Below are 22,177 nucleotides of genomic sequence, written 5' to 3'. Positions count from 1 at the left end.
CTTGCATGACACGTTTCCTTAATACGAAACACATACTTTATAAGTCAAGTATCTTCATATTCTATTATTCGCATTGGTTTGGTTAAACGAGCTTTATTTGATGCTCAAAATTCAAGCTCGACTTGTTTTGAGCTTTTACTGATCCAATCACGAGTAGCTCATGAGCGGTTCAGCTGGTTACACACCTACATGCGCGTGATTTGTAAAGACTAAAAATAGGTAATATGGCGGGGAAAGTGGAAATGGTAATTTAAATTTCAAACTGCCAAAATTATTGTTTTCTCCATGCTTCAATCTGTCCATTCATCTCTTTCATTCGTCAAACATCAATCCAGAGTGACAAAAAATGGCTATTGAATCCAATCCTTTAAACAATATTAATTCTTGTTACAAATCAATGCAGCATATTGAATCAATTAAAGGCCTTCAACCGTTCAAATCTAATTTCAATCCATTGATTTTATTCAACCCGAGGGATTAATATTAATATTAATGATGGGCCAGCAAAAGAAATCTCGAGGTTGTACTATTATTATTGGGGTTTTGATTGTGTTGGTTGCATTGGGAGTGGCCGCATTCGCGGTGGTGCATAATTACGGGAAGCAATTGGGGATTCGTCCCGGTGCTAATTCTAAGAAATATGGTGATGCCCTCAAAATCGCTATGCAGTTCTTCGATAACCAAAAATGTAAGGTTGGCCGTTTAATCCTTCATGATTTACCTATTTCACACCATATTATTTTATGTTTGTTGCAATATAAGGCTTGAGTAGAGGCTCTAATTGCTGTGATCAATAGAGAATTATTGTAATGAGTTTTTAAGTCCGTTTTCTCTTGCAATAATAAAGTGTTTATCGATCCCGTGCCTTGAAAATTGCATATTCTGATTATTCTCTTTCATGCATCTTAAGTTTAAAAAATATTAGTTTTAGTATGTTTTTTTTTGTTGCTGTTTTGGTTTTCTATGTATTGCAACGTATAAAAAGTTAAGAGTTCATTAGTATCGAGCCCAAGGACCCAGTTTACATCTCTAGATATCTTTAATCTTTATACCTGTTGAATTGAATGCAATTCGGTTCAAGTATATGGATTATTGGTTTTGGCAAAATCAAGAAATTGCGGGTTTTTGGCTGAATTTTGGACCCACAAGTTAAGGACCAAGATCGAAACTAGTTTTCATTTTTCATTCTTTTATGTTTCTTTTTTTAGTTGTTTTTCCGGTCTGAGTGTCCGATTTTCCACCGCTCTGAATGCGGAGGAGTATTGGAATAGGTTAATTAGTATCGAGCCCAGCTGAGCAGTTTACGTCTCTATTGTAATCTCCTCTTCAATTGAATGCAATTCAGTTTTTCATAATTTTACACTATGTTATCTGGATACTATTATTTTGTAGCTGGTAAGTTGGTGAACAATAAGATATCATGGAGGGGTGATTCGGCTTTAGAAGACGGGAAAGATGCGAATTTGGATCTTTCCAAGGGAATGTATGACGCGGGAGATCATATGAAGTTTGGGTTTCCAATGGCGTTTACTGCTACCGTGCTTTCTTGGGCTATTCTTGAGTATGGAGAAAATATGGAATCGGTCGATCAGTTGCAGTCTGCTAAAGACTCGCTTAAATGGATCACTGATTATCTTATTAATGCTCATCCTAAACATGATGTACTTTACATCCAGGTTACTTCCTAAAAAAAGATTTCCAGTTATTTTGTTCAAAAATTTAGATTATTATTATTAAAATATGATTACTTTTGTAGTCATATTTGACCCATACAAAATGTCACTTGTTTTTTTTATATCTAAGCCTGTTTTGACCCGTTACCTAACATATCCTACCCACCCATTTTGCCATGTTTACACTCTAAGCAACAATAGGGCTGTAATCAAGCCGAGCCAAGCCGAGCCACGTTGGCTCGGGCTCGGCTTATTTATCTTGATGAGTTGAATGCTGAGCTTTAGCACGACTCATAAAAATGCTCGAGTTGGCTCGTGGCTCGTCACTCGTTTATTTTTAATTTAGTTTATATTTTTTACATATGTTGATATATAAGAAAAAAAATTGTTTTTTTACATACACTTGATGCATAATCAATAAACTACAACATTTATAATTTATCTATATTAAAATTTGGGTTAAAGTTTATATTAAAATTTAGGCTTTAATTTAAACGAGCCAGCTTACTTTGGCTTGGGCTTGACTCGTTTATCTTAACGAGCTTGAGCTCGTTCTTAGCTTGTAAAAAGCTTGAGTCGGCCCATAGCTCGGCGAGATAGCCCGCTTATCTTTGAACAACCCTAACACAACAACAATAAAACAAAATCATCAATTATTTTCAGGTGGGTGATCCCGTTGCAGATCATGAATGTTGGGACAGGCCCGAAGCCATGAGAGAAACGGCCACTCACAAAACTAACCACTTCAAAACCCGGGTCAGACATTGCTGCTGAAACAGCAGCAGCAATGGCTTCTGCATCACTAGTGTTCAAATCCAACAACTCAAAATATTCAAGTTTGCTTCTACAGCATGCAGAGGACTTGTTTAGTTTTGCCAATGAGCATAGAGGGACCTATAGCAAAAGCATCCCTGAAGTTCAAGATTATTACAACTCAACCGGTTATGGGGACGAGCTTTTGTGGGCTGCGAGTTGGTTATATCATGCAACGAAAGATAGCACGTATCTTGAGTTTGTGACCGGAGAAGATGGAAAAGATTATGCTAATTGGGGAAATCCTAGTTGGTTTAGTTGGGATGATAAGTTACCTGGAACTCATGTAAACATTTCTATCATTCATTCTTCATAAAAATTGTCTAAAAAGAATTGTTAACGGGCCTAAAAAGAATAGGGGTGTGCATGGGTCAGTTATGGGCTCAGACTGAACAAGAACCGAGGTTTCTACCTTTTGGTTTTAAAATACTGTTTGCTTTCCGGTTTTTGTATGGGTTCAGGTCGGTTATGTGTCAATTTTCGGTTTACATTTGGGCCTGAAATGTTTGGGCCTTTTTTAAAGTCGCTCAAAGTAATGAATTTGGGTCCTAAAACTATTTGGATTGTGTGCAGGTTCTTTTGTCCCGGGTAAGTTTTTTTGGTCCTGAAGACGCCTCGGATATGGAAAATATTGGTGAGTACCGAAAGACAGCGGAATCTATAATGTGCAGCCTCTTGCCAAATTCTCCATCGGCTTCATCAAGCAGAACAAAAGGTAACTTTTACTGGTCATAAATGGGTCAATGGGTCAAATGAGTTGTAAATAATTGTACTTGAAAAGATTATATTCTTTTGTAATAATATAGTTTTTTTAATCATACTTCGGCATTAATTGTTTTATAAACTTTAGAGTTAGTTACGAGGATGGTCATGTGGTAGGCCCATATAGTAAATTAGTCCCAACTTTTCTAAAATTACTAGTTAAGTAAGTCTCTACCTTTCACTCAACCAGAACACATGGTCTTTAGAGTGGATAGAGGTGAACTTTTATGCTAAGTTTGAAGGAAATGACCAAAATACCCTTGCGCAGTGAAATAGAAGGGGCCCACTTAATATCAAAATATATTCAGGCTTTTATTATTTTAATATATACGGTGACCATCCATTTTAATATCAATTTAAAATCTAATTTAATTAACTTCTTATTTACTTTACCATTAAATTCAAAATGATTACAATATAGTGACAGACAAACGGGTAACAAGTTGCGCCGAAACCCCCTTTGGGTCTTACTATTCAAAATGATTATAATAATTGACTTTTTATTTATAAGGCTATTTTGGCCATTTTCTTTAAACAGAAAAATTAATTTAACCTCCATCTACTCCAATAGAAACAATACTTGTAAATTTATTAAAGTGGGGACTACATATGAAATATGAGCAAACCATAGGAACTATCTGTGTAATTAACCCATATATAACAACAAATTTTTATTAATAACGCAGGCGATCTAATATGGGTTAGCAAGTGGCATGCTTTGCAACAACCGGTAGCTTCTGCGTTTTTAGCTGTTTTATTCAGTGATTACATGCTTTCATCCGACACTTCAAAACTCGAATGTGATTCAGAATCGTTCTCACCGTCTGATCTTCGTGAGTTCGCAATATCACAGGTATGGCTTATTAAACTCGTTTATATGGGAACGGGTCATATTGATGACGGGTCAAATGTTGAACATTCACTAATAATGAAAGATGTATTCAAATAGGGTCTTATATTTACAATGTTTTAAATATTTTTGAGTTAATAACACTAAACTTATGGTTTACCCATATTGCAATTTTAAACATGAACTCATTTTAACCCATCACCAATGCTTGTTCTACCATCTTTATCTTTACTACAAACACTATTCTAATAAGTAATAATAATTATAATAATGATAAAAGGTGTGTTAGGTTGATTATGTATTGGGAGACAATCCAATGAAGATGAGTTATCTAGTTGGATATGGTAATGACTACCCACAATATGTGCACCATAGGGGAGCCTCAATCCCTGCTGATGCGACCACCGGATGCAAAAACGGATGGACATGGCTCAAATCCAATGAACCAAACCCAAATGTGGCGACGGGTGCACTTGTTGGTGGGCCATCCGAGAATGATAAGTATATGGACTCACGTAACAACTCTATGCAAGGTGAACCGAGCACATATAATAGTGCGGTCCTTGTTGGGCTTCTATCGGGATTGGTTTCAACTTCATCCGTGCCTAAATCTTTCAAGTGATCGAATGAATGTTTCTACTTATGGTTGTTAACTGAGGTCTGAGGTAGCAAGATGGACAAGTTAGGTAACGGGTCAAAATAGGTACATTTTACTACTAATCATTTTGGCATAAGTCAAAAGATTCGGGTTGGGTTGGCCCAAAATATTTCTTTTTTGGAAAAATGTAAATATTTTTTTTTCTATACAAATAAGGTTATTTTGGAGGTCAGATGCAGTACAAGAATATTTTGGTGACTTTCATTCTTTGATGTTAGTTACTTTTTTTTTTGACCCATTTGTCTCGTTAAAGATTGAACATAACCTAAATCAACGTGTTCAGTAGTTAATAGGTTGAGATAGCGAAGTCTAATTATAAGTTTATATTTTGTATATGGTCCCAACTTTTCATAGTGGGTTTCGTTGGAATAATATTTAGAGGAAATGTCAGAATGGTCTTGAGATATGCTGAGGACAATATGGATTCTATACATGGCAAAACATAGCAACTTCACATACTCATTGGTTCGAAAACCATATAATTTATAGGATCTGAAGTATACAACTAATATAAATAATTGATTAAGGATATTTAAAAATAATAAAATACAATATATAAATTTTTTCTCATATACATCTTCCTATCATCATATCACTTGACACAAATGAATATACATAGTAACAAATTCAAAAACGCACTTGTAATCTATCTAGAGTTTAGAAATCAAAACAAATATTTGTAATGTGTTGCCACTATAGGTATATTTTGTATTGTTAATTAGATGACATGTTATTTTTAGTTTTATGTCTCAGTTCTATGTTACATATATTGTATTGTAATATTATGTTATATAATATAACTCTACAATACACGTACGTATGACACATGAGACTATAAAATAAGACAACATATCCGAGCTTGTTAATATGCTCAAGTTTGGGGTTTGTACAGATGAAATTAAGTCAACGTGCAAACTCCGACTTTGCTGAATAATCCAATTGTTGCTCCATTTCCCAGCTTGACTTGACTCCTGTCTCGTTCTCCGGCTCGTATAACTGATTGTTTGAAAATTTTGACAATTAGATATTGATTTAGAAACTATTACAAATATTAATAATGTTATAAAAGTCTCCCTTTCAAATTAAAATGACATTTAAATTCCTTCTATTTTTTTTGAACATATAAACTTAAATTTAGAAAAAGATAAACCAGTTTAAACCCTCAATTTGTGTTTGGAAAAGTAGTTATATGTAAAAGATCATGTTTGAAGTCGGTTGAAAAGCTACTGTTCCAGTTATATGTGTACGTGGTTATCTTACCTCAAGCTTGGACAAGAGTTCATGAGCGGTTTGAGCTGAGACAATTATCCGTCGGGCATCGGGGGTGACAAAACCTTCATCAACTGCCTTGTCTATGAATGATAACAGTGAGTTGTAGTACCCATCTACGTTCAACAATCCTATCTGTATTTTTTCAGATTCGTAAAAAAATCATTTTTTCCTCATAAAATGACATCATTTTGTATGACAAAACTTGTAAAAGCGACTTTTACCGGTTTTTTGTGTATTCCAAGTTGTGCCCATGTAATGACTTCAAGAAGTTCCTCGAGTGTACCGTAGCCACCTAAAGAATTTTCAAAACGTAAATTGCAATAACAATAATTTAAAATTATAAATGTTGCATGGCCACACATATTATCATATATAATAAAACAAAATAAATTAAAAGAAAGGTTTACACTTGGGTCATTGTCGCATTTATCATGTCTATCCTAACCACAAGCCATGTGTATGAAAATCACTTTATATACTTGCTTTATTTTCTTTGACGAGATAATAGTTAAATAATCAAGCAAATTAGAAAAAGAAGTGTTGATAAAAATAAAACCTGGCAAAGCTATAAAGGCATCGGCTTGGTTTGCCATCTCGGCTTTTCTTTGATGCATATTCAACACTGGTTTTACTTCACCAATACTATCCCCAATAATCTGAAAAAATGTAATATTCTTAGTTTTCCTGTAATATAAAAGAGAAAAAAAAAAAGAAAAATAATTTTCATAACTAGGAGACTTGCCTCTTTTGACATCAGCACTTTAGGTATCACACTGTGAGAACAACAAAATACATATATTAATTCTACAATCATTTATGTATACACATGATCACGATTAATACATAATCAACCTTAACTCTATTTAATCACATGAATGACATAAATACTTATATATATATATATCATGTCCGGCAGATATTATAAGGTAAAGAAACAATTATATAGCTACATAACCGATTTATAAAGTTTTTGGGGTTACGGATATATGTAATTAAGGGTCTTTAGTAAGGGGAAATATGTAAAAATTCCTATTATAAATCATAGTTAAAGAATTACATAGATGTGTTTATAAATACGGTTCTTGAGGTTTATTATTATTGATTAGATGAAAAATATTAAATATTAAATACTTAATTTTAAATATGGAGAGAGAGTGTACCCTATGACATGGCAGCCACCATCAAATACGGCTTTGGAAACAAGTCCCATCAAGCCAATGCTTCCTCCTCCATAGACCAAATCAATCTTCCTTTCTACCTGCAATTTTCCAATTATTTTATTTAGTTTTACTTATTTATTTCCATAGTTTAATAGATCAATAATAATCAATCACGTAATCATGTCTCTTAACACTTCACGTTACTAACGGTTTTATATATTGGTGATAGTAACTTTATTTGTTTAAAAATCTAAACATTTTTATTATTATTATTATTATTATTATTTTAATAAGTATTAACAAAGAGAAAATGTGAGCCAAGGTTTACTTACGTGTCAGCATTCCACTGGACTAATTGTACTAATTAATCTTGTCAAGTCTATCTATAATAAATATATATACTTTGGATCTCATATATAATTGGTATAAACAATTTAAAAATATGCATAATTTTCGCACAACTTGTATGAGAATCGAGTTCACCACGTGGAAATCGGCCTATATATGTTACACTTTCAGATGAAAGATAACATGTAAATATTCCGTATAATAGAGGTTTTATGCTCTTATGTCTTAATTAATTTCATAAGCTAAACTTTACAAGGTTTTATTGATTAAGTTATTGATGAGGTCGATCATGACTCATGAGCCATATGCTTTCAAAGTACAAAAGCATATTAAGGGAATCCACAACGCACTATCTTTCCCAAGGTCCGACTGATGTGGAAATGGACGGAAAAACAAAGCAACAAACTTCACCATTGTGAATTTAAAGTCCATGGATGAAGTTTGCTTGTGAGATGAGCAATCGGATTTAAGGGCACACTCTACATACAACACACATACATATGATATGGCGATCTGTGGAGTTTTAGCGTTATGGATGCTCTTAGGACAAATAAAGAAAAGGTCATTCTCCAAAACCTATCTCAATTCATGTGGTTTCTTTCAATGATTTCTAAAATCTAATATAATAATTGTAGTAAGTAAAATATGCTAGTTATTAATGTTAGTTATCAAGGTTGTTTAAGAAGTGTTCCCACAACTTAAAGGTTGAGGTTAAAATCATTCGTGGCATATTTATTTTAAAAGTCTTGAAATTTGCTGTTAAAATAATAACTAATATTATAATACTAACAAAGAATAAATAACAAATTCATAATAATAATAAACAAAAGCTTTGGAAAGCTAGTATGGTATAAGCAAAAATATATCCCCCCAACAGTATAATCATATCATTTGTTTTGAATCTATCTAGTTAAAAATAAATAGCCATTCCCACTTTAAGATGGTAAATGAAAGGTGAATGGTTTAATCCCTACATTTAGCTGTTCAAATAGGATAAAGATAAATAAAAAAAATCTGGTTAAAAATAATTTAATTTAGTGACAGCAAAATAAACCCATATTTGGTTTGCATGTTTTTGAACTGCATGTAATTGAGTATATATTGTCATATTGACGAACAGAAAAACAAATTATTTGGGACACCCATAATTGGTGACCACACACGTACACTCGTACAAATAACATTTTTCATAGAAAACTGAGTATTAAAAATAAAAAAAACAACGAAAAAACATAAAAAAAGAAATATAGATGATATGTAGTTCAGTGATCTTAGAACATATGTACATATATGTATATGCCTTTTCTTGGTTTAATGTTATCAGATTATGATAAAGTATATATATGTAAGTACCAATTGGTTGCCAAGTTGGATGGCGGCTTGTCGGTAGACGGGGTTCTTGCCTGAGCTGCTCCCACAGAAGACACAGATCCGGTTAAACCTTGACGGTTTTGCGATGGTCACCGCGGTTGTTCCGCCTTGTCTTGGCTGCTTATTAGTTTCCATATTGTGTTGTTATGTTGAGAGAGAATAGTAGGGTAGACTTTGAAGAAATGTGAGAATGATGGTATAGATGGAATGTGTTTATATATTTGTGTGTTAGTACGTACCGAACACCTGGCAACATCCCACCATCTAATATTTGTTATTTTATAATAAAGAAGAAGACACAGATGGGATCGCTTTCAATACTCAAGGTGTGAAACATGATCTTGTTTTCTATGCCTTATTTCATGTGCTTTACTAATTAATTAATCACTTTATTTATTTATATTTTAGGAATTCAACTATACACAACTACATGCTTAACTGAAATATTATATTGGTATTTGATTATGCAATGACATAGAAATGAGGATGATCGTGTTTCACGAAGTAGTTACACCTAATTGTTTTATATTTTGGTCATTGTAATATAATCTTATGGTTAAAATATTCATTCACATCATTTGAGTTTTAGTTATTCAACTGTGTTTATTAAACGTTGCTGTCTCTCCTCTTTCCTCTCTCTTATGTATAAATAAACGAAGATCAATAAATAATTATATAAAAACGGTCTTAACATTTAGATTAGAAGGTTTAAAATGACTTACTAAAATCAAACGTGTAGTTGTGTAGCTAAATAATTGACCAGCAAGGACCATTAATAGTGTACAATAATCACACATATGAATCTAACGACTTGATATAATACAACTGCTACTACTGCTATTACTAGCAGTAGTAGTAATAATAATAATAATAATGTAGATGGCCTTTATGTCGGTATATCTAGATCAGCACCCATTCTCATTTTATCCTTTTCGAATCCTCTTTTGTGTCTTCTTTCAATTGGCCACCACTTTCAACTAGGGGTGTTCACGGTTCGGTTTTCGCGGTTTTTAGGGCAAACCGCGAACCAAACCATTAATCACAGTTTTCATTTTCGTAAACTGAAACCAAACCGTTGAATTCTTAAATCGAACCAAACCGAACCGTTAGTAACGTTTTGGTTTCACGGTTTGAACATGTTGGAATTTTGTGTAAAATGTTCAACATATGTTTGACGTATCATAGTAACACTCTCATTAACTGACATATTTTTACAAACTTAATCACCAACTTTAGGTTTCCATTAAAAATTAGACATCCTAATTAAAGATTTGTGTATTTTGGATTTGGGCTGAGCCTATTTGTTTTATTTACTGTGAGCATATACTATATAGTAAAGTGTATAAGAACTAATAATTTTTATTTAAACTACCATAGCATTGCTATTGGTGGGATATACTGAGTACGATGATGATGATGATGAATTTTTATTTAAACTAATAATAAATTTGAATACACACACACACACACATATATATATATATATAATATTTAAAAATTAAATATAATTTAAACATGCGGTCCGGTCTGGTTTTATACGGTTGGTTTTCGGTAAAAACCGTAAACCAAACCGTTTGGCACGGTTTAAAAATTTTTAAAATAACCTACCAAAAGTTAAGAAAGAAAACCAACCGTGAAACCAAACCAATGACCGGTTTGGGTGGATTCACGGTTTCGAACCGAACCGTGAACACCCCTACTTCAACCACCAAGCTAGCATACCTATCATAAGACTGTTGAACTACCTCCGAAAACCCCAACCACCATCGACATGTTATACTAGTGACCATCATCGTAGTGCTAATAGTCTTCACACCACTGTTGCTTGACATCCCACTATCGCACAACACCACATGTAATAGAATTATCTTTAAAGATTATAGCAATGCTATTTGTTCTAAATCATTTTAGAGACGAAAACACATGAAAGAAACTTAGGTATAAGTAGCAAGGTTAGTATCTTAGTAAGGACCCCCTCCTATCATGCATGTCAGAAAAGGGGTGGGGTTGCAGCTTAGTCGAGATGGTGACCAATTCGCCGATGGGCATGTGGATGATGCACCAGAAGAATTATTTAGTCTAGAGAATATCAGTGTTGGTTACTTTGAGACATTGTGTAAGACCCCTTCGGGCTGGGGGCCAACTTATAAGAGACATCTTCCTAAGTGTCGTGAAAGCAGACTGTAACAGCTCCGCTACCACCGCACCATATTATTTTCCGCTTTGGCCATGACATACCACTATCGCCTCACATATTTGCTTTTGGTTTCCAGGTGAAGACTTCCCAGGAGGTCACCCATCCTGATACCACTTCCACATGAACACGCTTAACTATGAAATTCTCCTCCCACCTACAACCATTAAGCGCCCAAAACGCGCTATGATAGGGAAGATATTCACCTCCTTATAAAGGAGACTTAGTTTTCTTCCCCAACCGATGTGGTATGCCACACAGACAAATGATTATCTTGGATGTATGTTTGGTTTTGACGTATTTTAACCTAAGCCAGGTATTTTGGTGAAACCTTGAGAAACGAGACAAGCTTTCAACCACTTAGTCGAACTATTTGAAAATTGCGAATTCCCATTTTGATCCCATATAATTAGAAGAATGCGGTCATGGGACAAGATCCCAAGTGTTATTTTGATGTAAAGCCATAGGATTAACTATTAAATCTTAAAAGGGCTTGACAAAAGATTACGAGCCTCAAGAGTGTCATTAGTATAAATACTAAAGCCTTGTTTAAAGAAAAACCCTCCATCATAACTACATTATCAAAACACACACTCGGATCTACTTTCAGATTCAAGAAACGAAGTCACCAATGTGTAGATCTCATGCATACAACATGAAAACGTTAAAAGATCAATCTCAAACAACATCAAGATCATTTGGATCTAACTCAAGTTCATAAAAGGTACGTTCATGACATAAAGGTGTACTTTTTATGTTTGGAATAGTATATATGGAAAACTCCGTAAGAATAATGTTAGTTCCAAGAAAGGATTGATGTGCGAAAGACCAAACAACTGATCATTAAAATTAGTTGTTTTCCACTATAAAGAATAAAGGAATAAAGATCTGATCTTAAGAATTGTTGATATAGAACAACATATTCACTAACTAAAGACTAGATAGAAATGATAATATTAAAGAACTACTAAATAAGCAAAGTACTTAAGAAAAACAACTGATGAAGCCTTATCATTTTTTATCAAGAAATCAGTAGTTTAGTTTTGTAACTTGTATTCTGTCACTTGTTTTTAGTTTTGTTAGTTGTTGTTGTAAATCTATTACTTGTCACTATCATCGCTTAGCTCATCACTTTTACCTTGTATATAATGAACAAGACAGTCTCTTGTTCATTTACGCTTTTCACACACTGAATTCTCTGTAAAAGTACGTCTTAGAACAAAAACAGATGAACTTGGTGAGGAGCAAATATAAGAAATTGTAATCTTTTGGTTATAACTAATGAGATGCTTCTTCATATAAATTCTTAGTTTGTTTAGTCTAAATTCCACTGCATAAACCTGATTGTTTCACATGAGAATGAATTTAATCATTATGCATTTATTCATTAAAGGTTAGAACATTTTGTTTTTTTTACTATTTAATTTTTCGAATATGATCCAAAAAATAGACCGGACCTTCCATGTCGATAAAGTAGGAATCTTGATCAATATCAGGTTCTAGGGAGTAGTTTCGCAAAAATGGACTATCTCGCAGGATTTCTGATGCAGCGTGGATATGTATAGAAAAAGATGTTAAGTTTTCAAAGGTTTGTTCACACAATGTCTAGTTTTAAATTTATAAAAATGATTATTATTTTAACTAAATCACACATGAATAAGCAAGTGTACCTATCATTTATGTAGTAAAGTATAGGTAAGAATCAAGTATCAATCCATGAAAACACTTGTTCGATTTTTACTACTCAATCGTTGTATTTATTTCAACCGAAAGTGAATATCATATCGGTTTTGGTTAAGTAAGATTTCAAAAGGAAATTAAAGACATAAACTAAAAGAAAACACTTTTGGGTTTTATATATTTTAGATAGAATATCAAGGATAAAGGTGTATCATCTTAGTTCAAACTCCTCTTTACTTGGTTTAACGATTAATTAGTAAACATGTGATGTAAGCTTGATATGTTGATTGGATGTGAGAATAACACCTTATTCCTATAAGTCATGTTATTTCATGATAATCTATATGCACAACTTCATGATCTCTACTAAAACATCATTTTATGTAAGCAAGTGGCTTATGATAAATATTTATAAGATAACTCACTTTAAAGATGAAACAATCCCTTAAATTATTAAATGAATTGCCCTTGATGTTTTAGTAAAAATAACCTTCGTATCATACTTAAAATACCCAAGATTAGTTAAGTCGTAAAGGATTAACGTTGAATTACCAAGTATTAACCCGCCCAACTCTTGAACAATTATAGAACTCATGTAATAACCACTCAATAGTTGTTTAATATAGGTTATGTTGCACACTCACTTAACCGATTTTAGTGGATAAATATCAACAATCCGTTTCCACAAACATTGATGATAGTTCCTATTTTAAAATGATTAATTAATACTAATATTCCACTTGGTCCATGCCGATATTAGGATTTACGTTTTTTCCCCAACCAAGCCCTTACAAGAATGACAATTCCTCAACTTATCATCAAGCTCAGAACTTGGCGGCTTTTTTGAAGATTCATAATTTATTAACCAAATCCTCACAAGAGTGACAGTTCCTCGGCTTATCATCAAGCTCAGAACTTAGTGTCTATTTTAAGGTTCGTCAAGGCCTCACAAGACTATCAATTTCTCGACTTATAGTTAAGCTTGACACTTGGGGTATTTTTTAAGTGTATTTTAACATTCCTCATTAAGTGATAATTTCAACATAACCATTACTTATTAAAACCGATCGGATGTTTAACTATCATTATTAAACTTCAATTAAGATTCATTATAAACCAAGATAATACTATGAAAGTTTAGCAAATAATAAACGTAATGTTAATTATCAAAGTAATATGTCAAACATGATCAAATCAAAACAATATAACCAATTTGGATGACTAATCTTTGATGCTAACGACATCTTCCAAGAGCTTAATCTCCTTGATATTCGAGGGTTAGATGGATAGGATAATTCTCTTATTAGTGATGGTCAAAAGAGGTGGTTGAAGTGGTGTGTAAATGAGGTTGTAAGGTGTATTGAATGCGGAAGATGAACATTCAATTTATAGGCCGATCAGATGCTTAATACACGGTCGTGCTAAGCAAAGTACGTCCATGGTGACAATTTTGTACTGCTGCATTTAATTGCTCCTTATCAGGTAGTACAGCAAGGGAAGGCACGACCGTGTTAAGCAAGGCACGACTGTGGTGAGTCCACAACAGTCCAAATTTTGTCATTTTCTCTTGTACTGAAAACATGGGCACGTTTTGGGAAGGCACGCCCATGTTAAGCTTCAGAACCTTCTATTTTGTTTTTTCCTCCTCTTCTTGATAACATGTGTGTGTTTAGGTTAACAAAGACCTATTTTGTCTTCCTGAATTTTTTCTTTACTTGGTAAACTCAAGACATGGCCATGCCTTGATTCACCATGGGGTGTGTTGAGTCTGTTTTCATCGTTTATCTCCGTATATCAGCTCGTTTTGTTCCTTAGGGCTACATTTACCCATAAATAGAAATTATAAACATTAGTGGTTATTTATTCTAATATATTTTCCGAAATTACGCTTATTTGGATATATTTCAGTGCTGAAAATATGTATAATTTTTTATGCATCAATTGCCATTTCGCAAAGTAAGAGATTTCGCGAATGGGTCTGAACTCACAATTAAATAGATTATATCGTAAACATGGTATCTCGCTGGTTAGTATTTCGCAATGTGGTGATTCGCAAATATAGGATTTGCGAGATAACATGCTATATGAAATGGTTGTAGTCGCGAAATAGAGCATTTTGTGAGATCTTGGGATTTACCAAATGCCATGGTTGTGAAATGAAGAATATTGCAAAATGCATGGGTACTAAACCAGTTTTATGTTGGTTTTAATTACTGAGCTTTGCATTGTAGATCAAGGGCTAGGCATGAAAGGAAGTTAACCAATCAGGATGTGTCAAATAGATTTGGTGAGTTCTAGACCTTTCTCTTTAAATGATTTTGATGTTAGTTTGCATACGTGTATTATGTGTAAAGATAAACTATGCATGTTTATGTGTTAAAGCACTTAGTCTATAAGTCAGTCTACGCCCTTGTATGGGTGTAAACTAGGCAACGCCTTGGTGGCGTGTGTCAAAATTTCAATTACATATGTAAGTGGCTTCGGTATGTCAGGGTCAGGAAGGTTGGTAGGATTTGCGATAATAGTTTGATTTAGCTTTAGATACGGGAAAGGAAATGTTATGTTTTTGCTTCATTACATGTGATGTTATTGTATGTTTATAATAAGTTTTCTATGCACATCAGGTTAGGAATGTGTTAAGAAAAGGAAACGACTGGTGCACGTACAAGTTATCCAAGCTTGAAGATCGGCATCCAATAGTTGAATTCAGTTTTGACATGTTATGATATTTGGCATGTTGAGTATGCTTTGGTCAAAGACAATTTTTGTAATAATTTTCTGCCGCGTTATGTTAATATAGAGTTTAAGAACTATAATGCATGCGTAATCTCAATTTTTGTGACTCTCTGGTTTCAGGACGTTTCATTAAAAATCTATACTTGCCGTTAGGGTAAAACAACCTAAAAAGAGAATCACAAAACATAAATTAATAAAGATAAGCATTCATAGTAGCAGTAGGAGCCAAAAACCCCCATAGATTACGATATATTAAATCAAGGATATTAAAATATTTAAAATATAAGAAATCTCAAATACAATCTCTCAAAACATGATAATAATCATGACAAACTACATAACTTTTAAGTTAAAATTTGTCATTTTTCAAGTTTATTCATGAGATTAAGTTATGAAGTTATGATTATGATGAATATATAAAAAAAATGCTATTTTTAAGGAATATTTTTAGGACGAGTCAAATTATATATAGTTGGTTCAAATATTGATCAAAGCTTACTAAAAACGAATTATCTTTTAAAAAGTTTTAGAATCCAAGAATATATTCTTATGATGACAAGTGTTTTTTATATGACTAGCTTATGACAATGTAGTACACTACATTGTTGAGAAGTTTGTCAACTGACGTACATGCTCTATGATTGTTCGTTTTCAGGGTCACAATTGAAACTAGTAGGACCACAAACGATCATCATCTTGGCTATTGTCTTTGCTACCATAGTGGGGTTGAGGACCTTGACATGCACGTACTTTATCACATCCGTGTGCTTGTCTTGAACATCATCTAGGCACATTACAACCTTTAACAATGTCGTAATGTCATAAAAACTAACCGAACTTGTTCAAGAATGATCAATTTAAAAGGGACGGTATGATAGAAACAAGACTTCTAGTAAACAAATTCAATGAATCACAAACTATTTCCGTGTGAATCCATAAGTTGTTATTTAAAGACTTAAAGTGCGTGCATATCGCTTGTCACATCACAATATAGGTTCCTTGTGAATAATGCCCGGTCGTTTTCGACTCCCTTAAGTATCCTCTTTCTCGTATCACACCACCCCCGTAACAGTCCCTTTCTACATCATCGCTACAATCGCCTTACTCTACGCAACTCCTTCAATGACTTATACATCGTCGCTTCATTTTCCTCACTTTTTCGTCTACTCGACTCTGGACCACACAGACCACCAATACTCTTGTTACTTCATATCTCCACCAGTGTTATCATTGTAGCCAAATTCATTCTTCGGAATATATGAAACCCTTAAGATCTAGGTACGTTATGAAATAAGAACTAGATGCTATAGTATTTTTTTTTGTATTACTAGGTATATATGGTTGATGTGTTCCTTTTTATTTTTTAAGACATATTGACTATGAGTGACATTACTAAGTACGTTTGTTTGGTAATGATGCATGGCTCATTAGCAAGCAAAACCAAAACAAGCTAACTAATTAGACATGATCCACAAGTAGCTTAATCGGGTATATCTTCCATGCTTAAGCAAAGCCATATCTTACTCAGAAGCGTCTTCCTCTTCTTGCCGGAAAGGACTAAAGGAGCACCAATGTTACTCAGATCAAAGTTTTAGGGAACATACATGTAAATTTTGAAAGTTAGGAAGCATACGTGAAATTCGAGTAAAACCTGATAATTCATCTGAGTAATTAACTCTTTATCTGATTATCAAACTTACAAAACTGGCGTTTCATTGGGTTAAATATCATCTTAATTGATCACATACTTAATACTATTGTTAGGAACAACTTAAGAACTATAAACAAATTAAATTAGGGACAAAATACCTACTAAGCTGGTAATAAAATTAAAAATCATTATTCTTGTTAAAGAACTAAATTAATAGTGGTATCCACGCTCTGCTTGTGGTGTGCGCATATAATGTATATATGTGGAACACTCGGGTGGACAAAAGTGAAATTGCACTAATTTTGACGTTATTTTACTAATCTCGTGAAAATAACGTTAAAAGTGACGGAAGGTTAATCAGACATCATGTGGTGTCGTTGATAGCGGAAAGACAAGGGTACATTCACCGATCAGGGTGTCCCGATGACTGAGTGCTATGTGCCTTATGTCCAAGGCTTGATGCAAAACTACTATCGAGCCGGGGGGCTCACCGGAAACAGCCTCCCTATCCCTATGGGGGTAGAGGTAAGACTGTCTACATCTTACTCTCCTCTGACCCTACCATAGCTTTGCTATTGGTGGGATATACAAAGTACGATGATGATGATTTGTGTTTTTGTAACTTCGGATTAGAGAAGATGAAGACGATGATCACTATGATCAGAACTTGGAGGTGACCGATAATTGTTGAGTGCGCGCGCGCTCTCCGAGACTAGTGAAGAGGGGGCCGGACTTGGGGGTTTGACTTTATAGGATTGAACGTAGATATATCATGTTTTTGTTTTGGTCAACTTGCGTAATTAATACTAAAACTAAACATATAGTAATTAACTAATAAGTCATGTTTTTGTATGATCAGCTAGTTTAATTAATTTAAAATTTCCAGTTCTTTACAGCTTATCTAAACGTCGCTAATTGTCACTATATTCAAAAGTCAAACTTAAGAACTCAAGTCAAAGCGAAACATATTAATCAAAGTTAATTAACCTTTCATTGATCAACCATATAGAAAATGACTTCGCTTTCCAAACTTCGGTTTTTATCAGTTCTTTTCATTATCATTATTCTAAGGTTCACGTGATCAAGGGGTATTTGGTTTTTGACCTGGTATCATCACTATGTGTCGTTTAAATAATATAATCAATTTAAAGTAGAAAACACAAAATTGCTACATAAATTTGTGTACCCTTTTACTTTAACTAATAATATGCAAGCAATTCGGTTTTGGTATGTCATTTTGATTCTCACTTTATAGTGTCATGTCAACGCCATATCATATCCCACTTCACTTCACCATCTTTCATAAAACCATGGAAATGGTTACCAATTCACCACTTTCCTCTCTTTTAAAATAAAATAATAATTGGGATGAGCAAAATTGGTGTCGATTTATGAATTTGGGCGGCACCTACAACAACGGGTGGTGTTTGCCCGCGGCACTGCCCACCACCTCAGCAATTCAGCGGCAAAAACGGTTTCCACACCGTATAGCCTTATGGTTAACAGCGTCCAAAAGGAGATAATAACAATTTGGTTACTTACTTTAGCTTTGAAGGTTATTATGCTTCTAACTTTACATTAAAAGTCAAGGAACTCCAGTTTTATTCCATTTTACTAAGTTTAATTATTTGTAACATGTTTAAGCATCAAATTTGTGATACAATATACCAGTTAATAGACTAACCATCAATGAAGGAAAATAAAAGGTATATTATTATTTTTGGTATATTGACCAAAATAGATGGTGCAAATTGTATAAAACTTAATTTGCAAACATAATGCAAGGATATATATAAGTTGTTTTAAGTTTTAACAGAAGAATATGAACCCAAAATGTAACATTCGTCAATTTCGGGTCTCGTTTGTATTCATTTTTGTATTCGTTTATCATGTAAACCGACCCATTTTGTAAACCAAAGCTTATGATATAATTAAAATGATGGATTTTATGTTACAATATTGTTTTACACTTGTTGGGTCTTGAAAACATTCTTTTTGGTCCTTAAAACTCCTTAAAATGACTTAAACCAAACTTTGGGGACTATTATTGCCATTTACCAAAAAATTGTTTGACCATTTCAACCATCACATGCATCTTTACCCTATTTGTATGAACCATACTCTTACCATTATAAAAGCAAGGCTCCATACACCATTTTGGTTTTTCATCTTCTCCAAAATCTCTCTCAAATCCAAGTATTCATCTTCAACATTTTGTTATTTTGATTTCTTAAGGTCAACTAACTATAGTCTTTCATTTTAACTTGTTCATCTAGTATTACTAACACTTGAATATGGTGGTACAACATATATATAATACACACCCCTTGTTTCCTTTATTTGTTACTTCACCGACTCCGGTTGGTTAAGTTTCGAATGTCATAAGGCAAGGCTTCATGGAGGACTTCGTGTTCTTGATATATATATATACACACACATAACTTATAATACATATCACTTATGATTAACTTCTAACCATTTTAGTTTGTTCATCTTATTTACAAGTTCCATGGTGTGGGTTTGTATAAGACTAACCTCGGTTTAACCGAAACCAGTCAAAACCGGAAACCGAACTTTTGTTTACTAGTTTTGTTAAAATAGTTGTTTAAACATGTTTATTGCTAAATTTGAGTTTCAAAAATCATTTTTACAAGTTCTTTGATATTAAGCATATGGAATCCATCTATGAACTCGTTGGGAGATGGAAACCGAACTAAACCGAAACTTTTGCTTAAAAGACTTGTAGTTAACTTTTTAGTTGTAAAATTTAAGTTTTCTTCATTTATAAACCAATATACAAGTTCTATGATATTTGGGCATGTAGAAACCATCTATGAACTATTTGTGAGATGGAGACCGAACCAAACCGAACTATACCGACTTTTACTCGCTTAAGACACACAAGTGTGTTTTTAGCTATAAAGACTAGTATATTTCTTTAAAAATAGTTTACAAACTGATTTTAATTATTTTCTTAAGTACTTGGAATTGTTGGATCCAACTTGATCTCATCTCATAGTTTGGACCGACAAAACCGAACACTCGCTTAGCGTGCGTTGTTAGTTCTAAACAATAGATCTACATACTTGGTTAAGTGTTAGTATATTTTAATGAGTTATCTCATAACAATTAATATGTTGGAAACTTGACTTTGGGTTTGACCATTTGTCAAGACCCGAATCGACAACCCGAACACTCGTTAAAAACCCGTTTTAGTATCTTTGTCCCAAAGGAACTTGCATTTTAGCATTTTTCTCGCCTTATTACTTAACATTGGTTAAGTAAATATTAAGGTTAAATACTTTAACCCGGTTTCGATCAAACTTACATTTTTAAAGGATTGTTATTATAAATTCTTAAATAATTACATTTTAAACCTTGAACTTTAATTGTTTACTTTTTGCAAAAATTATTTTATTTAAAGATCTTCAAGACAACCATTCTAAATCGAAGATTTTATTGCCATTTAGGCCTTGCTCGTTAAACTTCATCCATCCGGTTATTCATCTTTTACCGATCAAGTTTTATACTTGAACGTGAGTAACTTCATACCCCGTTTTCTATCTTTTGTTTTGGGGTGACATTTCATACTTATTCAAATCAAATGCTTTATACTTGAGTCTTAAACCACAAACGTTGTTGTATACTTTACTTGAATAATTGCTCGATTTGGTGTTTTATGCTTATATGCCTATGTGTTTATCGCTTTCGGTTGGTGGAATCTATAAATCCTAGACTACTTGGCATCCCCTTGTAGCAAGGTGTCGTTAACGTAATGCAATTAACGATATTCTATTAAATCCTAGACTACTTGGCAATCCCTTGTAGCTAGGTGGCGCTAACGAAATTCTATTAGCGATTGTTAATTTATCCAAGTTCATAGCTATTATTTATGGTTTTGTATACTAGTTTTGTGACTTTTCATACTATATATCTAGGGGAACCGCCCTAACATGGTGGGGTAGTGTTATGCACCTCCAAGGTACGGATGTGGCCATGGCTCTTCCATGGGCCGAGCTCAAGGCACTTATGAAGAAGAAATTCTGTCCCAAACACGAGCTTCAAAAGCTTGAGGAAGAATTTTGGAACCTAAAACAAGAAAGTGGTGATAACGCCGCTTACTCGCTCCGTTTCCGCGAGCTAAGCGTTCTTGTACCTCACTTGGTTACCCCATCCGAACGTGAAATTGACAAATATATTGGGGGTTTACCGATGAAAATCTAGGACTCGGTCATGAGTAGTAAACCCGCGAACCTTGAGGAAGCCATCACGTTAGCCGGTTGGCTATCGGAGAATCACGTGAAGGCGGGTACCCTAACCCTCAAGAAAGCAAGTGAGAAAGACAAGCCCGAGCTCGCACCGCAAGCCAAGGTTGAACCCGCACCACAAGCCATAAACTACTCAAACTCCTCCCGACACAACAATAACAACAACAACAAGAAGAAACCCAATAACAACTACCGAAACTTTGCCGTTACCCAACCTCAACAACAAACCCAAGCTCCCCAAAACCGAAGACCCTATACCGGTCCTTACCCGCTATGTAACGCTTGCCAATTTCACCACCCAACAAACTCGCCTTGTCGCCAATGTACCATTTGTAACCGACTTGGCCATCTCAACACCACTTGCCGATCCGCCCAACGAACCCAACCCAACCAACCTAACCAACCAAACCAACCAAGAACTTTTCCCCAAAATTCCCAAAACCGATATGCACCCTACCCACCAAACCAACCCCAGCCACCCCGAGCTTGTTACAATTGTGGAGATCCAAACCATTTCCGCAACAATTGCCCTCGCCTCACCTTTGCTAACCAAACCATGACCGTACCTTACTACCAAACCCAAGCTTACCAAGTCCAAACCTATCAACCCCAAATTCCCCAACTCAATGCACCACTCATCCAACCCATCCAAGCAATCCAAGCACCACCACCACCTCCACAACAAGCAGCTCAAGTCAACCATGGTAATCAAGGGCGAGCTTTTATGATGAATGCAAATCA

The 22,177-nt window shown here is 34.1% G+C and overlaps 1 protein-coding gene and 1 pseudogene across 2 annotated transcripts; one reads left to right on the top strand and one right to left on the bottom strand.

Annotated features, from left to right (window-relative positions):
- The first annotated feature begins 323 nt into the window (after positions 1-323).
- LOC143601841 (endoglucanase 2-like) lies at positions 324-4,740 on the top strand (annotated as a pseudogene). The gene is made up of 6 exons (XR_013147737.1): positions 324-688; positions 1,393-1,676; positions 2,337-2,772; positions 3,060-3,201; positions 3,935-4,101; positions 4,388-4,740. The product of XR_013147737.1 is annotated as an endoglucanase 2-like (transcript).
- Positions 4,741-5,330: 590 nt separating this feature from the next.
- On the bottom strand, positions 5,331-9,287 carry LOC143601749 (putative cytokinin riboside 5'-monophosphate phosphoribohydrolase LOGL10). Its single transcript, XM_077079093.1, has 7 exons — positions 8,890-9,287; positions 7,189-7,286; positions 6,771-6,801; positions 6,585-6,684; positions 6,250-6,320; positions 6,017-6,160; positions 5,331-5,752 (listed from the first exon to the last, which is right to left on the bottom strand). The coding sequence occupies exons 1-7, from the start codon at positions 9,040-9,042 to the stop codon at positions 5,660-5,662; spliced, it is 690 nt and encodes a 229-aa protein (XP_076935208.1). The 5' UTR covers positions 9,043-9,287; the 3' UTR covers positions 5,331-5,659.
- Positions 9,288-22,177: the final 12,890 nt, after the last annotated feature.

Source organism: Bidens hawaiensis, unplaced genomic scaffold (genome assembly GCF_021521415.1).
Source record: "Bidens hawaiensis isolate Kalapana, Puna unplaced genomic scaffold, B.hawaiensis_p1.1 tig00000237_1, whole genome shotgun sequence".
Classification (NCBI taxonomy): domain Eukaryota; kingdom Viridiplantae; phylum Streptophyta; class Magnoliopsida; order Asterales; family Asteraceae; genus Bidens; species Bidens hawaiensis.
Note: the sequence above shows the minus strand (reverse complement) of the source record. Positions and strands in the feature narration are given on the sequence as shown.